We start from the raw sequence: 21,685 nt of genomic DNA, 5'->3' as shown, positions 1-21,685 counted from the left end.
GCTCCTGTACACTGTATAGCAGGCATTAAAATAATGAATAAGTAATTTATTGTTAATGTGCTGATTAATTACAGCAAGCACAGCCCACCACTGCTAAAAATACAGCAGGCATCACTGTCTCAGCTCCACGCCTATGCTAATGACCCAAGTAACAAATCCAGTCCCTATGACATTAGAAAAACCCAGACCCCTGTTATGTATGTTTTTGGCATGTGGTGCACACAAGAAAAAAAAAGAAAAATTGTACCAAATCAGAGTTGTTAAAATGCCTTTAAGTGCTTGTGCACTAATTTTGCAGCAAGCCTCAATGGCATGCTAAAAGTAACCTTAAAGATTTAGATGATGATACTGTAAAACACTACATTAATTAATTAATGGCATATTAACTAATTAGATGTCCAAGAGCTACCGTTACTGTCTAAAGCATCAAATTGCTGCCAGGAAATAAATAATGTTTGAATTCTACTTTTAAGCAAAGAAAAAAACATGAAGATGAACCATAACCAAACCAACCACAGAACTAATATAGAAGTTGCAAATATTTATATTTTATGAAAACCTTCAAACTTTAAAATAATGAAGAATCCTACCAGCTGGCCAGCTGCTGCCTCTGGACTCCTACATGTCACTTCCCACCACAGAACTTCTCTCAGCTTCACTTGTCCATATGTAAAAACTACACACAGTTTGCAGAAACCACTTTATGATATGTAAGATACACAAGATTCAGCCCTTTCCCTAAAAAAAACAATCTGCAGGTAAGCATGAAATACCATGCCAGAAAAGGGAAAGCTGTGAGCTGTACCTCTGAGACACAACAACTTTTACAAAAAATAGCAAATGGGTTTTTTATTAAAATGTAAATCTTATTAAAATGTAAATTCTTTCCACCTCAGAAAGCTAATCCAGGGTTGCTGTTGTAATTTTGATAAACCAGTGGTCTCTGGATGAAAGCAGACAGACCAAGTCTTGCAAGAAACTGGGAAAAGGAAAGAAGGTTAAGGAAAGTGGAAATAAATGGATAGCTGGAAAACCAGAACCATTACTTAGCTTATAATGAAAACTGACAGGACACTAAATTCTCCCATTTGCCTCTCAGGCAAGAGGAAATAACTGCAACACGGTAATAACACCTATTTGAAAACCATTTGCTGTCACACCAGATTGATTTTTTTTTTGTGTAAGCTTGCCATTATTTTGCATTAAAGTCATAGCTCATGTTCCACAATTGATTGTGTTTACAATGAAAGAAGCTTCCCAGTAAGGTCACTGAACTGCAATAACCCTCAGCTTTTAGCCAGCTCCTGACAGGACTCCATCACCTCCTGATAAAGGCCTTGTGCCTTCCAGCTCCTCCCTTCACATTCTGCTCCCTCCCTTTCTTAAGCAAGAATCAAAAAGCAAAAACGGGTACAGGAAAAGAGTGACATCCATGCAGATGTAACATACAATAATTTACATTCCCAGCTTTGTCAGTATATTCAGTAAGATCAGAATACAAATTCTATCATTTTATAAGACACACTTTATAAACCATCAATACATCCTTAGCTGAGAAAAAACCCCAAACAACAAAAACAAAACAAAAAAAAAACCCCACCAACAACAACAAAAAACCCCCAACCAAACAAACAAAAAACAAAACACAACAGCCCAACTAGAAAACCCAAACTGGCATTCAATACACACTTCAAAAAATTCCTATGTTTGAATGCAGTGGGACCACGGTGAGGAAGACCCACAGCAAGTGTGACTGCATCTGTCAAACCACTACAGAGTTGAGATGAAGTCCCATGGAGAGAGAAATCCTTCAATCCTGTGTGGGTTCACACAAATCCCCACAGGACATTCTGTGTGGGACACAGCAGCAGGCATCAGCATAAGCAAGAATCAGGGTGAGGCAAGGTCACCATGGAATTGTGCTGAATGCACATTTTCTTGCTGTATCTCTGAGCTCTGCACACAAAAAGACACCTCAGGACGTACCCAATTCTGCAATTTGAAACAGCAGGATGGCATATGGTGCTGAAAAAGCTCTACAATAGGATCTCTCCTTTTAGAGGGAAAAAAAGTGTTCATTTCACCTCTTTTTAGTCAAAAAATGCAAAGAACAAACAAACCGAAAACCAGTCAAACAAAAAACCCCCACCAATGACAAATAACCAAAGCACAAAACCCCATTACCAAACCCAAACAACAATAAAACCCAACACCTCACAGTACAACTCCAGGCGCACAGCATGGACCCCTGGAAAGCTCTAAGCCAAAAGAAAAATGGCCACATCCAGATACAATTTTAGACCTGATCTACCAGATAGAAAAGGAAACTTTTGGGTTTGAAAAGACAAAGCCTTACTCTGTCTTTCCAAGTAAGATGCTTTTTACTACGAGGGTAGTAAAACACTGGAGCAGGTGACCCACAGATGTGGTGGATGCCCCATCCCTAGAAAGAGTCAAGGTCACATTGCACAGGGTTCTGAGGAACCCAATTTAATTCAAGGTTTCCTGCCCATGGCAGGGGGTTAGGACTAGATGGCCTTCAAAGGTGCTTTCTGATTCAAAATATTCTATGATTCTATGATTCTAACAAAAAGTTACCACACTTTGATTTTCATTGTCATCAGATTGGGGAATACCCACTATGCAACAATTCTCCCTACAAAAAAAATCTTGCTTGCAATTTTATGCTAATTCAACCCTATGGATAAAAAAAGAAAGTATAATTAAAAATCAGCATTTTTAATTTTCCAGGTAAATGTAATAGGGGTTGCAGCAAAGAAAGGAAGCTCCAGTCCTTCCAGTGGTCAGAATGACAGGCAGCTTTCCCCCCTGCTCCAGGCCTGACCATTGCAGGGTAGCATTGGAGCAAATAAACTTCCAAAAATATTCTCTGTAAGTAAGGCTAAGAGTCCCCTCCTGACCCATTTCTTTAAATGCACAGCACCATAGCCAGCAAATTTCTTCTCTTCCCTGGACTGAGATGTAATGTAGAATCCTTTTCTGAGTAATACTAGCTGCAACAGAGACCATGTTGACTACGTGCAAGTTCAACAGAAGTTTGCAGTGAGCAAGACGTTCTAGCTCCACATCACAGATGCATATTCAGTATATATCAGACAACAGAACTCTGTTGGGTGCCACAAGAAAATCCTTTCAAAGGGCAAACAAAACTAACTCTTGTCAATTCAGAATTGCATAGTTGCAAATGCCATCACTGCGATGTCTTTTCTCTCCCAATACCCTTACCCTCTGCTCCATTTCTCCACTCCACCCTCCTGTATAAAAAGTTCATTGCCTTTGAGATTTAGTTCTGTGAAACATAAGACACACCTGACTTGTTTGTTTCATAAAGCAGCTGGTACAATGTGGCTTCATCGTTGGCAAGGTAATTTCATCTATACCCCAGTCTAAAAATAAATATTAAAGAGAAATGCAGAAGAGCCTTCTGGAATGGTAATTCCCAAATTTAACCATACGGAGAATAACAACAAGAAAACGAAGGCATTTAGGTGTGTTCACAGGTGTCCCTTTACAGTAGTGGATGAAACCTTGCTTGAATCTACAAAGAATGTGACCAGGTCTAGCAGACTTGAAGGAGAGCCTCACACTCAGTTCCTTACCATTGTGATATTTTCAATCAATAATTAATGTGTTTGCTTCCAAAATTGGAGCAGATGATTGGGACTGCAGAAACCACATTTACTCTGAAAGGAAGTATTTTCAAAAAAACCCTATTCAAATGGCAGAGTTCATCAGGTATATTCTGCATAACAACCCTTAGCAATTGCATCTATTCCATGCTGTCCACAGCAGAGAAAGTTCCCTTGTCCTGCAAAGTCATTATTGTCACCTGGTCCACGCCACCGCTAACCCTGGAGCGTGAGGAGACAAGCGCAAACCAAGAGATTTCTGCCTCCTCTGCTAAAAAGATCTGGAGCCGGCAGTCCAGGCGCCCTGGTGGCTGCCAGGGGCTGGCAGCTACTGCCACCGGGTGGCTTCAGCGGCGAGGGACAGCCAGCGGGGCCGGGGCACGGCCAGCGGGGCCGGGGACAGCCAGCAGTGCTAGGGGACAGCCAGCAGGGCTAGGGGACAGCCAGCGGGGCCGGGGCACAGCCAACGGGGCCGGGCACAGCCAGCGGGGCCGGGGCACGGCCAGCAGTGCTAGGGGACAGCCAGCAGTGCTAGGGGACAGCCAGCGGGGCCCGGGATCACGGCTCCTCCAGCGCCCGCTGTGCTGCCCCACACCAGGGCAGGGAAGGCTCTAAAGGGGGGCTGCCCTCTCAAAGGGGGCTCAGGGCTCCTCTGCTGCCCCTGCCAACCCTTCTGCAGGGGGTGGCATTGCCCAGAGAAAGCGAGGGAAGGGATCTCTGTGGAAAATAAATAAGTCACAGGTAGATAGTGATGTCTGTGAAAAGGGAAGGCTGAGGTGCACCCTCTCAAAAAGACTGGAGGCTATTAAAAATTCTTCAGAAGAGGGATTCTAGTCAAAGCTGGAGCTATAAATTAGCCAACTATTGATGCATACTTGATGCTTGGTATAATTAGCATCACTAGGGAAAAAGAAAGAAATGAAGGATAGCTTGAAATAGATCAAGCCAGAGGGAGAGTAACTGAGCAGGCTCTGTAATCATTTAAGTCACAGAACAGCAAATAACTCACCTAGGGAAAACTGCTTCAAGCTTATCCTTTATCCCTATAAGATGTAAGAGTATTTTAAGACATTGTCCAGAACTGCAGGGAAAGGCATGTACAGCAGTCATTCTCAAGACAACATGAAACTTGTATCTATCAAAATATTCTCCCTGATTCTTACTTACCACGGTGGCTTCATTTGCGCCTTCAGTCCACTTTGATTTACTCAATTGACCAGGGTAAGAGAAAATTATAGAGTCCATTTGCACTACACTTCCTCTTTTTTTATCCCCATTTTGACCTAATCTTAAAACAAAAAAGCCCCAGACTGTAATTTGCAAAGTGGTAGGAAGGTTGATATAAAATACTGTAATCTGACTGGTTTTGGAGCTGGAAAGAAATTTTCCTCCTGGTTGTGTTGAGTTATCAAAGGCTGATCAGTGTCTTATGTTAGTTAAGCAGCTCAGTTCACAGATTTGGAACATGGAAATATTTAGCAGTTTGTTCGTAAATCATTAGCTTTAAACACCACATAGAACATGTGCATGTTGACTTTCTACAATTAGTTAAGGAATTTGTTGATCCAGGGTATGGATCACTGGATGGTGAGTTTAAACCTACCAACAATGAACTTCATGCTTAATTCACATCTTTAAACACACAGTTTCCATATGGACCATAGACTTAAGTAACTACTGGGTTAGCCCACTGGTACACAGGAGCAGTGATCCAAATACACAGAAGGTTTAAATGCGTGAGATTTTGCTGGTAGAAAGAGGGAGATGGAGATCTCTCTGCTTTGCTGTCTCCACCCTTCTCACAGAAAGAAAAATGAGAGATCTGCACTGAGAAAGTACACAGTTTGAGGTGCACATTACACCATGCCATGTGGCTTTGCAACCAGTAATACTGGATCTACTGCAAATAACTGGCAGAGCAAATGGCAAAGAAATGAGGTAATAGTCTCAGCACCCACTTAGTAAAGTTGAAAGATAGTTCTAAAGTCCACTTGTGGATTCATCAGCCGCTGGCACTGTATGATCAGTGTTGGAAATATTTGTACCAGGAATTCAGGTTCATATGCCAATCACACTGCATTATCTCACTGGGAAAAGATGATTTTAAATGGTTTCCATTATTAGTAAGAAAGACTAATTATTAATTCTTCATGCTCCATTCCTTTTGTACCTTGAAAGAAAAAAAATCCTTGCTGTATTCAAAAATACTTCACTCATCCAAAAGTTTTCAAGCTAGTCAGCCTTAGTAACATCCACATGATCAGCCTTGCCTTAACCTCTCCTGCATTAATGTTAGACTACTGCTTCTTCATTGGAGTTCTATTAGCATAAAATAAACCTTAAATTGTAACAATAAGGTTTCCCTTATCAGGAAAATGTTCTTCACACAGCAGGTGTTTGGGCACTGGAATGGGTGCTGAAGGGAAGTGCTCACAGCACCAAGCCTGACAGAGCTCAAGAACTGTCTGGACAATAATCTTAGGCACAGGCTGTGATTTTTGGGGTGCTCTGTGCAGGCCCTGGAGCTGGACTCAATGATCCTGATGGGTTCCTTCCAACTCAGCCAATTCTATAATTTCCTGTCTCTTTTCCAAAACTCAATGCAGAAGAAAAGGTCAAATGTAGCTTTCAGATCAAATAATAAAAATATCAGCAAGACCTATATGGAGAGCAGGGAAAGGATTCACAGAAAAACACCAAGAGAAGCTCATTTAAAATTGAGGCCTCCAAGAATTCTCAAAGGTCACCCAGTCTATCCTTCTGGCACAAGATGATTACATCAGTTTAGACAGTTACTTGTCTAACCTGTTTTTCAAGGCCTGCAATGATGAATCTCCACACTTCCCAGATGCTTTAGTATTTGTTTCTGTATTTCCCTTCCTGACATTTGATCACATCTTTCTTTCTGCAGTTTTAAGAATTCATTGCTTATCCTCTCCATTATGGATGGAGAAAAGTTTATTTTCCCTTACTGCATAAACCTTTCCTGCTGTTGAACACTTGGATTCAATATTTCTTCTCCTCAGAGATGATTTGTTTTAGACTGCTGATCCCTCTTTGTTTTTTACTTGGTCCTTTTACTCCATCTCTCGAGGTCTTTGTGGGACTGTGCAGCATGCACTCAAATGCTGTACATTAAGTAGATCACTGTGTCTTTGTGAGAATTCCCTTTGTGCCAACACATCAAATAACATTTTCAAGTTTTTGCAGTAACTCACCAAATACTTCATTGTCCTCTGACGACTGTTGTGTTAGTTTGGCTGCTTTTGGGCTCTCCTTAGCCGCTTCCTCCACCTTGGTTTCAGTGTTCTGCAAAACAAACATTTACTGAGATTAGTCTTTCTTTGACAGCTCTCAAATAGAAGCACTCTTCAAACTTCGTAATTGCATTCTTAATGAATACATGTGGTTTTGTTATCTATGCTACACATATGTGGTTTTGCAAAATATTAAGGAAAAATGCTCTCAGAAAAATCATGATTTTTATTTTGAGTCTGTTTTAATCTATGTCAGTTGGAGAGGTAGAAAAGACATTTAAACAATAGAGATATCTTAAACCATAACAGACTTTTAAGTTTCCACCTTTCCTCCTCATATTTAACTTTATTTCTATTGACATATTCCATGTTGACTTAGTGAACCAAGAGATCAGAAGATAGTACACAAATATTTCTCCTTATACAGGAAAGGCAAGTGAACTAGAGCTTCAAGTCATTAACCAATTCCTGTACTTGACTGTTTAAAGCACAAGGACTTACCTATTTCTGAAAGAAATTTGCCAGTTAGCTACCTGGTGTAATTAGAGATAAATCAACAGCTTTGGTGCTTGACTTGCCAGAAGTTAAAACATATAATTCCCTACCTAGAAAAGTCTGAGGAAAACATAAGCTGTGAAACATTGAGTTTTAAATATTTATATTTCTACTGAAGAAAAAATAACTGTTGTTTTAAAAATGTTTTACTTTAGTACTCAAGAGAAACATATTCACATGCTTACAGCAATGCAGACAGTAAACTGCACAAGCAGTCAGCTGTTGAAAGATGGATATGAAATGACTGATAGAATATTAAATATTACTGTAAAGAGTTGACAAAGAGTTGAGGAAGGAATAAAAGAGAAATGTTTTATGCCTATGCTTTTTGAAGGATACATATTGCTCTATTCAAGTACATGCTCATTTGGAAGACTTTGTGTGATGTTTTGAGAAATACAATTTTTAACTCTGACATATATTTGAGAAGGCTGCTATACAATCTGTTCATGAAAAATTACCATCTCTGCTATCAGAAACATAGCACACTTTCAAATTTCTCTTATTTCCCCTTATTAATAACAATGGGGAAGGTGTCAGAAAGTAGGCAGATTAAGTCTGTTAAGTTCCCTATAGAACAGTGGAGTGCAAACTTAAGGCACATAAACTCAAAAGATGTTGAAGCAAGACAGCAAGAATTTTCAGAAGGAAATGAAAGATGGACCTAGCAAGCCTACTGGTGTCACACAGCAGCTGACAAGAACTGGGAAAAGCAGAGACAGAGAAACTGCCTCAGAGGAACAGTGCAGGTCCTTCCTGAAGCAGGAAGGACATGCAAAAGTGAAAGGATTCTGCACTCCCTCAAGGCACCAAGGACCTGAGTGTGTCCCATGCAGAAAACCCATCAGCTTGGTACCTCTCAGAGCTGAGGAGGAAAGTCAGTTTTAGCAGATGCTCACCTCAGTCTGGCTTAACTAGCATCCCTTGGGAACATGGAGGGACCCAGCCAGAAATCAGTAGTGGCTATACTGGGAGACAACTTGCTTTGGGTAAACAACTTCATGATCAGCACAATCAACTTAAGTCCTGTCCCCAGAGACATAATCTGTCAGTTGTGCAGTTTGAAATGCTGTCCACTCAGACAAGGGACATGGACTAAGGTCTATGATGGCTGACAGGAACACCTGCATTTAGAGGCCACTGATTCTGTAGGCTGCATATTGGAGTCAGGTTCTCCATCCTATTTTTACTTGCTCTACAGTGAGCAGCAAATCAACTACATCTTTGTTGTACAGAGAAATGGAGACGAGCAGTCAACTCTGAAAAAAAGCAGAAGAGGACATCTGCTACAGCAGGGTAAGTCAATCCCAGAGGCAAAGCAAAACACTAAAAACTGTGCCATCATGGATGAGACAAAATTAGTACATTTAGATGATCAAAAGTTCAGGGTTATCCCAAATGAAGGGGACAGCTGAACTGCTGATCAGAGCTGTTGCTCTAGGCTTGGTAAAGACAGTGCTTGTTAGCTCCATCTTTAATTGTATTTCATCATGTTTAGTTTGTGGTAAAGCTGGTGGTACAGGAGGGGAGGGATTGCTGCTCTTTATGCTCTTGTTCTTCTTGGGAAACAGCTGAGAGTGTGTAACCTGCTGCAAGGCATCAGGAGCAGCAGCAGCAAAACACCATCCAGCCGACACTCAGCTGTGTCTGGGAAATGTGCTGTCACTCCAAGCTCTTACCGGGGAGATGTTTGCATCCCTTACTTTGAAAACAGGGTTTGGGCAGTCTCAGGGAAGTTAGAAAGACTGAACTCTGAGACATTTTGGTTTGACTTAAATCACTGGAAAGAACTACACAGCAGCTGTGCTGTCTGCTCCCTGCATAAGGCACAATGCTGGTGCTGACAGATGCCAGCTCCAAGATGCTGACAGCCAAGTTCTATGATGCATCAGCCTAAAACATGACAGTGTATGGTTGGATATAATTCTGCTTGGCATGCCTTCTCAGCCAAAATGCAAACTTTCAAAAGACTTCTTTTGCTTTATTTTTTGGAAGAATCTACTCAACACATTATTGCTGGCACATATAATACTTGTATTACCAAAATCAGTACAAGACATATCACTGCAAAAGAACAATCAATGATCCAGATGCTTCAAACCAAGCCGTATATAAAAAAAATAAATAAATAAAAGGCCAAAACTTGGTCAATTGCTTGATTCCCTTTTTCTAGGGTCCTAAAAAATATAACTGTCTCCATCCTTGCAATCAATGAAGAGAAAAAGTAAAAACACATTCCCTTACACTGCCTGAGCTGCGCCAGAGGAAATTCTTTACCAACAGTTATAGTGTGTTTTATGCTGGGTATAAAATAAAGGCCCTTTGTACATAACAGAGTAAACATAATTCTACCTAGCTCCTTCAGGCTGAATACTCAATGCAATTTCAGAAGTGATGGGGAAAATAGATTTCTTTTACAGTATCAGTTCCCAGGAGAGTAGATAGTACCTGATTTTAGCATGAAATAAATGTTATATAGGCCTAAAATCACAAAAAACTGTCTCCCCCAAAAAACATCTCCTTGACTACTCATGTTCCAAAATACCATAAAATACCTAAGGAGCAAACCAGCAGCTACTGCATCATAACAGCTGCTGACAGACTAGAACCCCTTCTATTATTTCATAAAGCAGTTTCAAAATAAGATGTGCACATACACTACAGCTCTGTATACATTAATATGTATAGATACAGCTGCTCTTGACTCAGACCAGATAAAAAATAGAATTGCATTATAATCTGTCTCAGTTTTAGAAGATATTTTTGGCCAACTTTCCACTGTAGCTGTCACCTGGTGCCTTATGACTCAGTTCACCTGTTTTCCCATTATCCACCATGGCACACCACAGTGTCCATATTACACAGCATTTTGAAACTTTGATAGGCAACTATACAAATAACCAGTAGGTATTAAAATATTTGCAGCAAATGAAGAGCAATATCAAAAATGTTATATATACACCCATTAGTGCAAGAAGAGGCTACTTGTACTTCGTTGCCATCAGTGCCTACTTAGATGATCTTTATTTACTTGGGCAATATTAAGAAATCCTTAATATTTAAGTAGAGTGGGCTATGCTCTGCAAGTACTACAGTGTCAGGCCAGGTTAAAAAGTGCAGTGAGGCATATTACATTTAGAGAAGCAGCTAAGTCCTCAAGGAATCATAGGCCTTGGAAATGGAAAGTTGTACTCCAGAGTATTCAAGCCAGCTTTTTAACTACATTGCCATTTTTGCATACTAGTTAGGAAGGATTTGTTTCTTTTCCTTTAACCACAAAGCTATTACTCAATGACTTAATTTTCTAAGTGACAAAACCACAAAGAAAAGTTAAAACTTTTCATCAGAGATAAAATGATTGTTCAGGAAGTGTTATGTCTCAATGAGAATTAAAGAAATCCAGAGTGAAGCATAGATTCATACTGTCTGTGCTTTCATTCCTGCCTTTTACAATCTATTCCTTTTTCTTATTATATATATTTAGCTATTATGTTTAACTCCATTCCAATAGCACAAGTGAAAAGAGCTAAAATTCCCTTTCTTGTCAGAAAAGTGCCACACAGGTATCAAAAGCTGCAGCAAGACAACACAGACTGAGAGCATGAGCAGCTGCTTTGGCAGCACAGACATTTCTCCAGTTCCTTCTGTCATTCATTCCTGCCCACAGCACATTACCTTCCCTCCACAAAACCCAGCAGCACTGGGGGCATGGTTATTGATTCTTCCCCCATGCCACATCTACAAAACTAAGATAAACAACAGGCACCACCTCAAAAGACAGACGTGAGTTTCTAGTGGATAAAACTAGATTTGACTGGCAATAAACCTTCATTTTGAAATAATAGAAAAAGAGTATATTGTTGAAGGCAGTAACAATCTGGATAATCTAAATCCATAGCAATAGATCATACTGCTCCAGTCTCAGCTGAAGAACTCTGCAAAACATTCCTGATTTTCCATTTCTGCAATGATATTCCCCTGAACTCTACCACGCAAGGCTACCTTTCATTTAATATTCATAAAATGTATGTATGATGTTCAGGCTATAGTAAACCTTCAGGACAATCTATATATTATCTCTTCTCAGAAATAACTGATTTTCCACAGAGTTCAGGGGAAAAGTAAGAAAATTCTTTAAAACATTAATATGTGCTCCTTCAAAACTGTGACACTAACAGAACTGAGACAAGTATCAGTAAGTCTGTCAAATGCAGGGATTCTTCTCTAAATACCAAATATTGCTGCAATCAGCAGGGCAGGATGAAAGTCAATTTTAAAAGTAATAATTTCCCAGTAATTTTTGTATTCTGCATCCCAGATTAACAATGTTGCTGTCATAAATTCTGGAGAAATTCCTTGCTGCTTCTTATCAGACACCTCAATCAGCATCAAAATTTTTAGCTCCTCTTCATGGAGAGGAATTTCTACACAGACAGCTTAACACAGTCAAACAGATGAGATGCTGTGGACCACACTTATTAGCAGCAGGAATTAATGGAATGGCAGCTGGCCCTCTTCAGGTGAGCTGATATCTCCTGGACCTGCATTAACAACTATGTTCAAACATATTCTTGAACTAGATCATTAGTTCTTCCTAAATCTGCAGATTTCCTAAACACCTTTCTTTTCATACAGAAACTCAAATTCACACTAGCAAGCACCAGGCCCCTGGCACTGAGGCTGAATAGTCAATTTTAACCATGTCATACTGGCAGATTTGTACTCCTCAAACAAAACTACAGCCACCATTCAGAACAAGGTTATGCCAGACTGAAGATGGGCTCGTGCTATCTATACAGCTCCAAACTCTTGTAAACATTCCAGGAACTCCTAGACCAATTTGTTCTTCAGTCCCCACTAGCCAAGAGAAGGATTCAAATGTTATCATTAATTTTCAGTTAAATAAAATAACTCCTTTAAACATCAAGAAAATCGCAATCATTACATCCAGCTTTCTATTACATCTTGTTTTCTCAGTTTAATTTTAATTTCTCCAGATTTTTTACATGCAGTTTCTAAAGTGCAAGACTCACAATATCCTCTACTTCATAGTTTCAACAAAATTCCCATGCATGTGTCAAAATCTTATTTAAGGTGTAAGAAAGAAAAAAATTATGACAGAGTGATGGAAAAAGAGAGGGCTAGAGTTTCCAAGGACAGTTTTCTGTTCCTCTCAGCTTCAACAGCACAGTGCTACTGCTGCTGTCACCAAAAGAAAACTTCAAAAGAAGTTGCAAACAAAAGGATTCTCATCACTAAAACCCAAGGCAGACCAAGGCACTTTTAAAAAGGTCTGAGACACCTCAAACACATTATGCAGAACTTTGAAGAAACTAATTCAGTCTATTTTGAATCTTTAAAATACCAAGTACAAAAACCACTGAATTCCATCTCAAAAATTTGCTCCATTCCACATTACAGTTCCATGCTATTTTTTTATGTGCTTCCTCTTCTTTTATGAAAGGCTTTTTAAAACCACTTTTGTTTATGGAGAAGTTTCACAGATTTCACAAAATATTCTGAGTTAAAAGGGATCCACAAGGACCACTGAGCCCAACTCAAGCCAATGGCCTACACTGGGACTTATGACTTTGGTGTTACCAGCACCCTGCCCTATGTTCTTACAAACTGGGTTAATACAGAGAATATCTCACCTTTAAATGTTCCTGACCACACTGGGGTTCTCATATTCAGCTCAGAATGTAATAGATAAAGATAATTTATGGACCTACAGTGTGCTACTAGTCAGCTTTCACTAGTCCATACAGTACTCCCCTATGCTGAGGATGTAATTTCAAGCATGTAATAGGAAGCAAATGAGGGATTACATTACTGTGCCCATACAAGTCACAGAGGCTGAAGGCATTTGGGAGCAAGCTGTTAAAATGACAGCATTCATTTGGTTAACAAACCTGAACAAAAAACAGGTCAGACAACCGTGTGCAAGATTCAAGAGGTTTGCAATTACACTGCGAACTGAAAAAAAAATCTCAGGTGCCCTGTGCATAGGGGCAGAGGGAGCAGAAAAGATATTTGAGTGACCTTTTACTTTGTAGGTACTTCTAAGATACTGCCATGATCAGGAATCCTCCTAGAACCACAAGGAATTTGCAAAACAAGTAAAGACAAGACACAAAAATACGCTCTGGGTCAATATTTTCAATTTCAAGCAACTGCCTTTCACTCTGTGCACATTAACCCTGAAACCATACCTAGGAAACCCGGATGTGAATCACATCCAAGTCAGACAAGCACAGGCAGGGCTGTGACTTGTTATTTCCTCTGCCAATCCCACCCTGGTCCTATGGGGCAGAGCAACCATCACCACACCAGCTGCACAAGCCGTGGTGTGGCAACAGAAGATGAAACTGTGAAGAGCAGTACAAGGACCTACACACACACCTGGGAACATAGTGAGGTTCAACAGCCTCCAGAATACCTGGAACTAACAAATTAAAGAGCAGGTGTTACTTGCTTTGAACCCAGACAGGTTTTCTACAGCTCCACTGCAAACAGCATCCAGCAGGCACACGGATGTAAGCAGCTCCTGATCTCAGGAATCAAAGAGGAGCCACAACAACACTCAAGGGACAAAATCAAAAATAGGTACTTTGGACACCAAGCACAAGAGCACGTCTCTTTTAGAAAAAGTGTTCAAGCGGATTTCCAGAGTAGTCTGAAAAGTAGTAGTCTGATATTGACAGCTGTCAATATCAATGCCTTCACAGCCCATTCATCGTCTTTATCTCATCTAAACTGAGTGCAAATTTACTCACCTTTAAGCACTTATTTTAGCCACATGGTACACAGGTGCAAATATTTCACTCTGTTTTTCAAGAAAAGGATGTGGTTTAAGTCAAAAACACAGTGTTGATACTGCAGCCTTAATCCTCAGTTCACCTCCTTAAAATCCATTGAACAATGTCAGTGTCTGGCCCCAGCAGACCGGTAATTTTCAAATGCCACCACATGAGGTCCTTCTGAAGGGTTACAACAGAAGTGTACAACAGCAATCCTGTTTTCTTCCCAGCTAATGAGAGCACTTCCATATTCCAGCAGATTGATAAAATCTGAGTTCATATATCAGGATACCAATATACCAGAAAAAGATACTAAGCATCTGATTATCTATTGTGAAAGTACAATAGAGATGCAAAAACCAGCAGCTAAGTATAGAATGATGTCCAATAATTAACAGGTGGAAAAAAACCCAAACCAAAGCCATTTAAAAAAAGATGCAAAATAAGAATCCACTAGCCAGGAAGAAAAGATGAGAACTATTTTGAGCTTTTTTTTCAGGTAAAAAATGTCTTTCAACCTCATACATTGAACTTCTCATATCAGAGGTCTCCATTTGGCAGTTTGCAATGAATGAAGATCAAAATGATTGCCTCATAATTAGAAATCCTCAGTCCTGAATCCTCCTCAGGGGCCTATAGAGGACTGAGGACGGCAGTGGACCTGGTGATTTGCACTTTTTATCCACAAGAAGAGATGCAGAAGGGGTGGCAGCTGTGTGGGTGGAGCACATCTGGGAGACCATTGCATGGTTCCAAACCATCCTGTAGTGTAGAAGTTACCTGATGTCATGATACACAGAGGAAAGGCACCAGTCCTTTTGCAGAATATCCCACCAACCATGGCTATGTAAACCTGCATTGCTGCATTTGCATGATGCTTATGGTTGTTTAAACAAAATTAAAAATAAGAAGTTAGGCCTGAAGCAGTGTCCAAATCTGGTTCATCAAACACAAGGATGGATGTCTGCAGTAACCCAGGAACAAGAGGATATTCAGAGTGTGTTAGATAGGTAAAAAAAGTTTTTTTAAAAAAAATCAGTTAAATCCTATTTATCTTCTCCCATTGTCTCGAAGGTATTTGAGTGAAATATATTATAAAATGAAAGCTATTAGAGAGCATCTCAGAAATATTCACTGAAAAAGTGTCAAACCCAAGAACAGTAAACAACTGTTAGAGATGAACCTTTCTGCTGCATTACCAGCAAAACATCTTTTCTCGGCCCCTAGGTGTGAAAATGTTCTGGCTCTTGCAGTACCCCAACTGACAGTGCACAGGTATTTTTTGAAAAAAACCCAGCACAGCTGACATCCTGACTCTGCAGCCTGTGTTAACATTGTCCGCAGGAGAGAAGTGAACATGTGACTGTGGGGGCCACAAAGAGCTGAGGCACAACTGTGCCAAAAAAACATGCACAGCAGGAACTCAGCGCCTAACACGAGAGGTTCGCTCTGCCCGGCTCCCAAGCAGCAAACCAGGCTGCAGGGAAGGCAGAATTTCACTTCTGGTATTTCATTCCTGATTCCATTACGTGCATGAACCAGTCCTTCAGTGTGCAAATTAATTACACAGAACATGTGTCTGGGTCATTTCCTCAACACGGATGCAGACTGGCTTTCTTCAATAATAAAAATACTTTTGTAGTGCTTTCTCTAAGGTTACAGAAAGAAGACAAAAACAGTAGACAACTTGAGAACGCTTTCTCACTGTTCTATTCACAGTGGGCAAGAGATACAACAGACTAACTCAAATCCCCTTTGAGCTTAATGAGTCTGAAACACACTCTGAAACAACTGCCAGAGAACACCAAACATGAACTTTCAACTTCTTGAATTTAATTTTCACTTTCAAGTCTCTAGCTCATGAGGAAAGAAAGCTCAAAAGCAGCTATGTAAAAAGAATTCAAAAACATTCAAAATTACATCACTTCAACTCCCTAAAAACTACCACAACATTTTCGGCATTTAAAAGCAAAATTTACTTTTATTTGCCAAGAATTAAATTCAACATCAAGCAGTTAATGTTAGAACAGAGATTTTTCAGCACACTGAAAGTGCTTTAGGTCACTTGGCAGTCTCTAGCCCCATGAAGTACTTTTCTAGGCCAAAGCTAAGAATAATTGTACATACAAGTTGCCTGATGCTAAAACACATTACATTTCCCTGCAAGATTTGTAGGTTCCAAGAAAATTCTGACCACTGTACTCATCAATGTTTCTGAACTGGGATAAAAGAAAATTACCAGATGTTTCTTAAATTTTGTACAAAAAGAGTTTTTTGGGGTTGGTGGGTTGTTAAGAAGACAATTTTGCCTTTCCAAAGTGGCAAGGTATTTTGACACAGACATTTCAGCTCATCATTACCATGCACTCCTGCCAAGATCCCAACTTCTTCCCATCACCAAAGAATGTGTCCTCCCTCCTGACCATACCTATAAGCAGGGCTGCTCCCAAAACTTTTTGGTCCCTCAAGGAACCGGACAAGGGGCGAAAGAAGGGCTAAAAACAATCCATCTTAGTAACATAAGGTGGAAGAAAGAGAGAAAACAGAACCAAACCAGCTCTTGGGTCCAATCCACCAGAGCTCCTCCCTCACTCCAGTCTGGATGGGAAAAGGTGGTTTGCTGTGTAACACTTGGTTAAGGGGGAAGCTGCCATGATCCTGCCACCACAGAAAACAAGACCTTGGTGTGCATCTACCTGTCTATCCATCCAAGACAGAAAATTACTTTTCTATTTCCCTGTTTCATTTAAATAGGCCAATGTTAAATGCATGATCTTGCAAGAAAATGAGTTTTATTGCTCTGTGCTCCCAGAATGTGCATACGTCCTCTGTCTAGGGTAAATAAATGCACAAACACCACTTAGAACAAAATGTTTTCAAATGTCAAGACCTACGGGGTCAATGTTTACAAAATAATCAACTCAACTGCCTTTTTCAAAATGTAAATAAAGATTTCTTTTCAGATAAGAGTTTGAAATGCATTTGGAGTGGAAGCAAGGGGGGTTTTTATAGTTAAGAGAAACTGCTAAAGGCAGTTTGTATAATTGCAAAACAGTGGTATGACATCTTTTCACTCCCACATAAGTAAATTTTAAAAAATATCAAGCAACATGTGAAGATAAGTAAAGACATCGATCATGTTATCAAGGATCAGTTTATCAATATACTCAAAAATATTTCTTCACTTAGGACTACATTAAAAAACCCATATATTCTACTAAAAAAATCATTAGAAACATTAAGATACTTGTCGGTTTCTCGGATGTTTAGGTGGCCTGGAAAGGCCCAGGGATGGCCTTGAAGAGCCGACGCTTCAAAGGACAAGAAGAGACTTCTGATCTTTTCTCGGTCTCGGTGTTTATTAATTGTTTATCTAAAAGATTTTCTTTCAGCCCAACAGAGGTCTGCACAGCAGCCAGCCATGAGCACACTGCGAGCCCCCGGGGCAGTCACTTATCTTTATACCTGAAGTTACGTATACAATATTTATAATTTTTCCCCAATACCTTCTACCCTTATTAACCGGAGCACTTTTAGTAATAACCAATCCCAAAGTGCCACCATCACCACAGAAGATGGAGGCCAAGAAGAAGAAGAAGAAGAACAGGCCCCAATTCCTCCATCTTACTTCTTTAGACCCCCCTGTACAGAAATCCTAAACCCTGTGGTTTACACTCTAATTAACTTATCCCTTCACCATTCACCCAGTGAAACCTTCCCAGTCCTCATACAGGTGTCGTCTCCTGTGTCGGATCAAAGTCCAGCCACCAGACACTTCTGGCAACATTCCAGGACTCCCAAGCCCCCCAAGGGTGTTCTCGGCCACTCTGCACCTCAGTCCTGAGGTGCTGAGATCCCACACATACTAAGTTTTAACAAAAGTTTGATTCTAATACAGTCTCACCAGGAAAGTTAAGACACTAGGCAAAACTGAGGATTTGCTTGATAGTTCATGGAATCAACCTCTGCCTTCGGCCCCATTCACCACATCATTTAATGGAATTTTGAAAAAGCATTGATCAGATTGCACATCTGACATGCCCACATCTGCACGTTACAGTCTGGGCTGCATTAGACTGTAAGTGTGCTTCAGAGGAGGGCACATTTTTTCCAAGGCTCTTCTTGTCTTCACCACCCTGTGCCCTTCGTTTGCCAACCCATTCCATCCCTTCTCCACTTGCCTGGGTTATCATCTCTCTCTCCCTTATATTTCCTAGTTTAAAGCTCTCCTCACCAGCTTGACCAGCCTGATGGCAAAGAGGCTTTTCCCTGACTGGGTCAAGGTGGATTCCATCTGAGCAGTCCCTGGCCCTCAGAGAGGGATTCCATGGCTGCAAAAGCCAAATGCCTGCTGGCAGCATCAGCTGTGCCACCAGCTGCTGACCTCTAGCATCCACTCACTCCTGTCCAAGCCCTGCGCCCTCACTGGGAGCACCAGGGAGAAAACCTTGGCTCCTGTGCCCTTGTTCCTCAGACCCAGAGCCATATAACCAGTCTCAGGACCCCCACACCAGTATCGAGGCTGTCCCCATACCAAGGAAGAGAAGTAGGGGGTAAGAACACAAGGATTTCACAAGCCCCCACCAGCATCACCACACCATCATGGACCCAAATCTCTCCCCTAGAAGAGAAAATGCATGAGATGGAAAAACAGTGTGCACAGTAACGCAGCTGCACCTTATGTAATGACCCTGGATTGATATTGATAATATTGACAAAAAGGAAAGAGGGACCATTCGTTTTTAGAACCATATTAAAGCCCCTCAAGGAGTCTGTTTCTCAATATGCTTATAAAGACCTGAAGTTACCTCCCCTTCCCATACCTCACCACAGACATTACAAGTTTCTCAGAAGTATTAGTCACCTTTGCAAATATTTTTTATAGATCATTTTAAGAGGTAGAGCTTGCCCAGAAACTCTCAACAACTTCAATTCTCACACAAGTCAACCAGCAGGAAGCAACAGAATGATAAATGCTAATTTTTTACTTTAAAATCATCTTTCAGGAACAGCTACCTCTTCAGAAAGCTACAATACCATTCCAGAGATTTGTTCATCTGATATCCAACTATAGGCCCAAATAGGGCTGACCTTTCTTTCAGCAGCCCACTGTAAGCCTTTCAAGTATAAATCAACTTCTAACAGACAGCCGTCAAAGGTACATAAATAAAACTACTTACTAGAACACAGAGAAATAACCCAGGAGATATTTCCTAAGAAACAAAGAATATACATGTATATAATGTAATGGAATGTATGCAATACTTACATTAATATTTTTTTTTAAAAGCAACTTCAAAACACCTATTAAAATTAATTTATAGTTTTGTTTAATACACTTGAAGAAAGCACAATAAGGATTCCTTCCTCATTTTTCCTAGTTACCTTAACAACCACAAAATGCAAAATCTGAAGAGGAGATTACCTGATTTCAGAAATATTCTAGCTGTCAGTCATTTTTCAAGAAACTGTCTAAACTGAACCAGAAAAAGTGTCATAAAGCAAATAACTCAAAACAGTGCACCTAATTAGCACTAAAGCAATAGAACCCAAGTCAGGAGAATGTCAAAAAATCTAACCAAAACCAATCCACGCCAACCACAAGGAAGAAATTTCAGAGCAATAGAACACAAATCCCTCAAATTCTCTCAACACAAATAGAAACTGCTCCCATTCACTGCTGGCTTTGACTTGTGTGTCCTTTCTCAGGAACAGAGGAGCAGAGCCCTTGCTGGCATGATTATTTCCCTTTCACAATGTTCACATGCACTAGACATGTGATAGAGCAGCTTTGGTGGGCACCGGGAGTCCAGCCAGGGTCAACCCACCACATTTTTCTGAAAATAAACAAGAGAACAATGCTTCCCTACATGTTTTAAGCCAACACAGAGGCACTCTCACAAAAACTACTGTGCAGAGTTACAACTGCACCAATATTAGAAGAAAAATGGACCATTGTAACACACATGTATGAAGCTGCATGCTGAAATATTAACCTACATATTCAACAGGTGAACTTTCCCATTTCAGAAGGGAATAATGAAGTCTAAGAGGCAAAATATTTTGGAAAAAAAGCACAACAAACACGATTGTTTACCCAAACATGCCCAGAGAGATGACGTTTTAATTTTTTTATTTCCAGCCTGTTTAAAATGTCCAAATTACCATTCAAATTGTATTGACCACCATGTGGGGGAAAACAAAAACACATTCTGAAGATCTGGATGTTAAGGAATGGCAGAAGCCAATTTCATTAGTTGTCCCACAACTCAGCATCTGATCACACTGGGGCTTGCAGGCATTTTAAGGGCTGTCACTCAGAGCCTGACCTGTCACTGTGTTCTGGTTACCAAGCCACCATCTGGTTTATTCTACCAGTGGCACTAACACCTCCAGATTTTGGTGCCCTCCTCTGGAGCACACATACAGTGTAATTCAGCCCAGACTGTAACATGCAGATGTGGGCATGTCAGATATGCAATCTCATCTATGCATTTCCAAAATTCCATAAAATGATGTGGTGAGCTTCCAGCAAATATCAGTGATTTCATATGCAAGGAGTACAGCTAAAATGTTACATTTTTCTCCACATATCAGTAATTTAACATGTTCCTGACCCTCAGAAATTATGATCTCAAGTTAAGTATTGCTGCTTACCACACTGAAATAGGGGTAAGACAAACCTTGAGAGGCCAAGGAAATGACTCACTCAGATCTCACACTCAGTGCTTCTTCAGTCCCAGGTGACACCTGATTCATCTGCAAATACCTGCTATTACTCACCTGGAACTAGGGAAGGTTTTCCTGTGGAGTTAATTGCTGCCTTTCTGTACACCATATAAAAAAGACTGTGGTCAGTAAGCATCTATCCAAAGTGTCTCCAGATGGCAAATATGACAAGATACATGCTCTATAACATAAATGGATCATAAGCCTGTCCTCATACCTTTTGCAAAGCATAAGCAGCTAATCTAGTAACTGAATTTAAAAAACCCTATCAGCCCAATACACAATCCTGTTCTTCAGGGACATTTCTTGTTTTGTTGCAGAGAGTATGGTTTTAAACAGCTGTAGCTACCATTTTCCAAATATATAAAGTCAAACAAAGAAACTAAACTTGAGAAAGATCAAGCAATATAAATCTCATACTGACTGTGAGATAAATGTCCATTTTCTCTAATATCATTGTAAATAAGTATCAGAAGTGATGACATTGAAACACTCATGTGCATGTACAGACAGGAGAAATGGTTAAGACCAGAAATACAATTTGTGAGCAACCAGCTTATTACTCAGTGAGCCAAAAAACAAATAGAAACTGTCATTTAAAAAGATCACAGAATCATTCAGTATACTGAGTTGGAAGGGACCCACAAAGATTGTCACATCCAACTCTGGCCAAAAATCACACCATGTGCCTGAG

General features: G+C 40.2%; 1 protein-coding gene across 3 annotated transcripts in view; it reads right to left on the bottom strand.

Annotated features, from left to right (window-relative positions):
* The window catches only part of MBP (myelin basic protein), an 86,830-nt gene that overhangs the window by 48,311 nt on the left and 16,834 nt on the right, over window positions 1–21,685 (bottom strand). For all 3 annotated transcript variants that reach the window (XM_059486730.1, XM_059486712.1, XM_059486721.1), the window contains exon 2: window positions 6,869–6,959. In XM_059486730.1, coding sequence (XP_059342713.1) covers window positions 6,869–6,959 — 91 coding nt within the window. The remainder of the gene's footprint in view (window positions 1–6,868; window positions 6,960–21,685) is intronic.

This window comes from Ammospiza nelsoni, chromosome 1, assembly GCF_027579445.1.
Source record: "Ammospiza nelsoni isolate bAmmNel1 chromosome 1, bAmmNel1.pri, whole genome shotgun sequence".
NCBI classification, from domain to species: domain Eukaryota; kingdom Metazoa; phylum Chordata; class Aves; order Passeriformes; family Passerellidae; genus Ammospiza; species Ammospiza nelsoni.
This window is presented reverse-complemented; position numbering and strand designations above follow the sequence as displayed.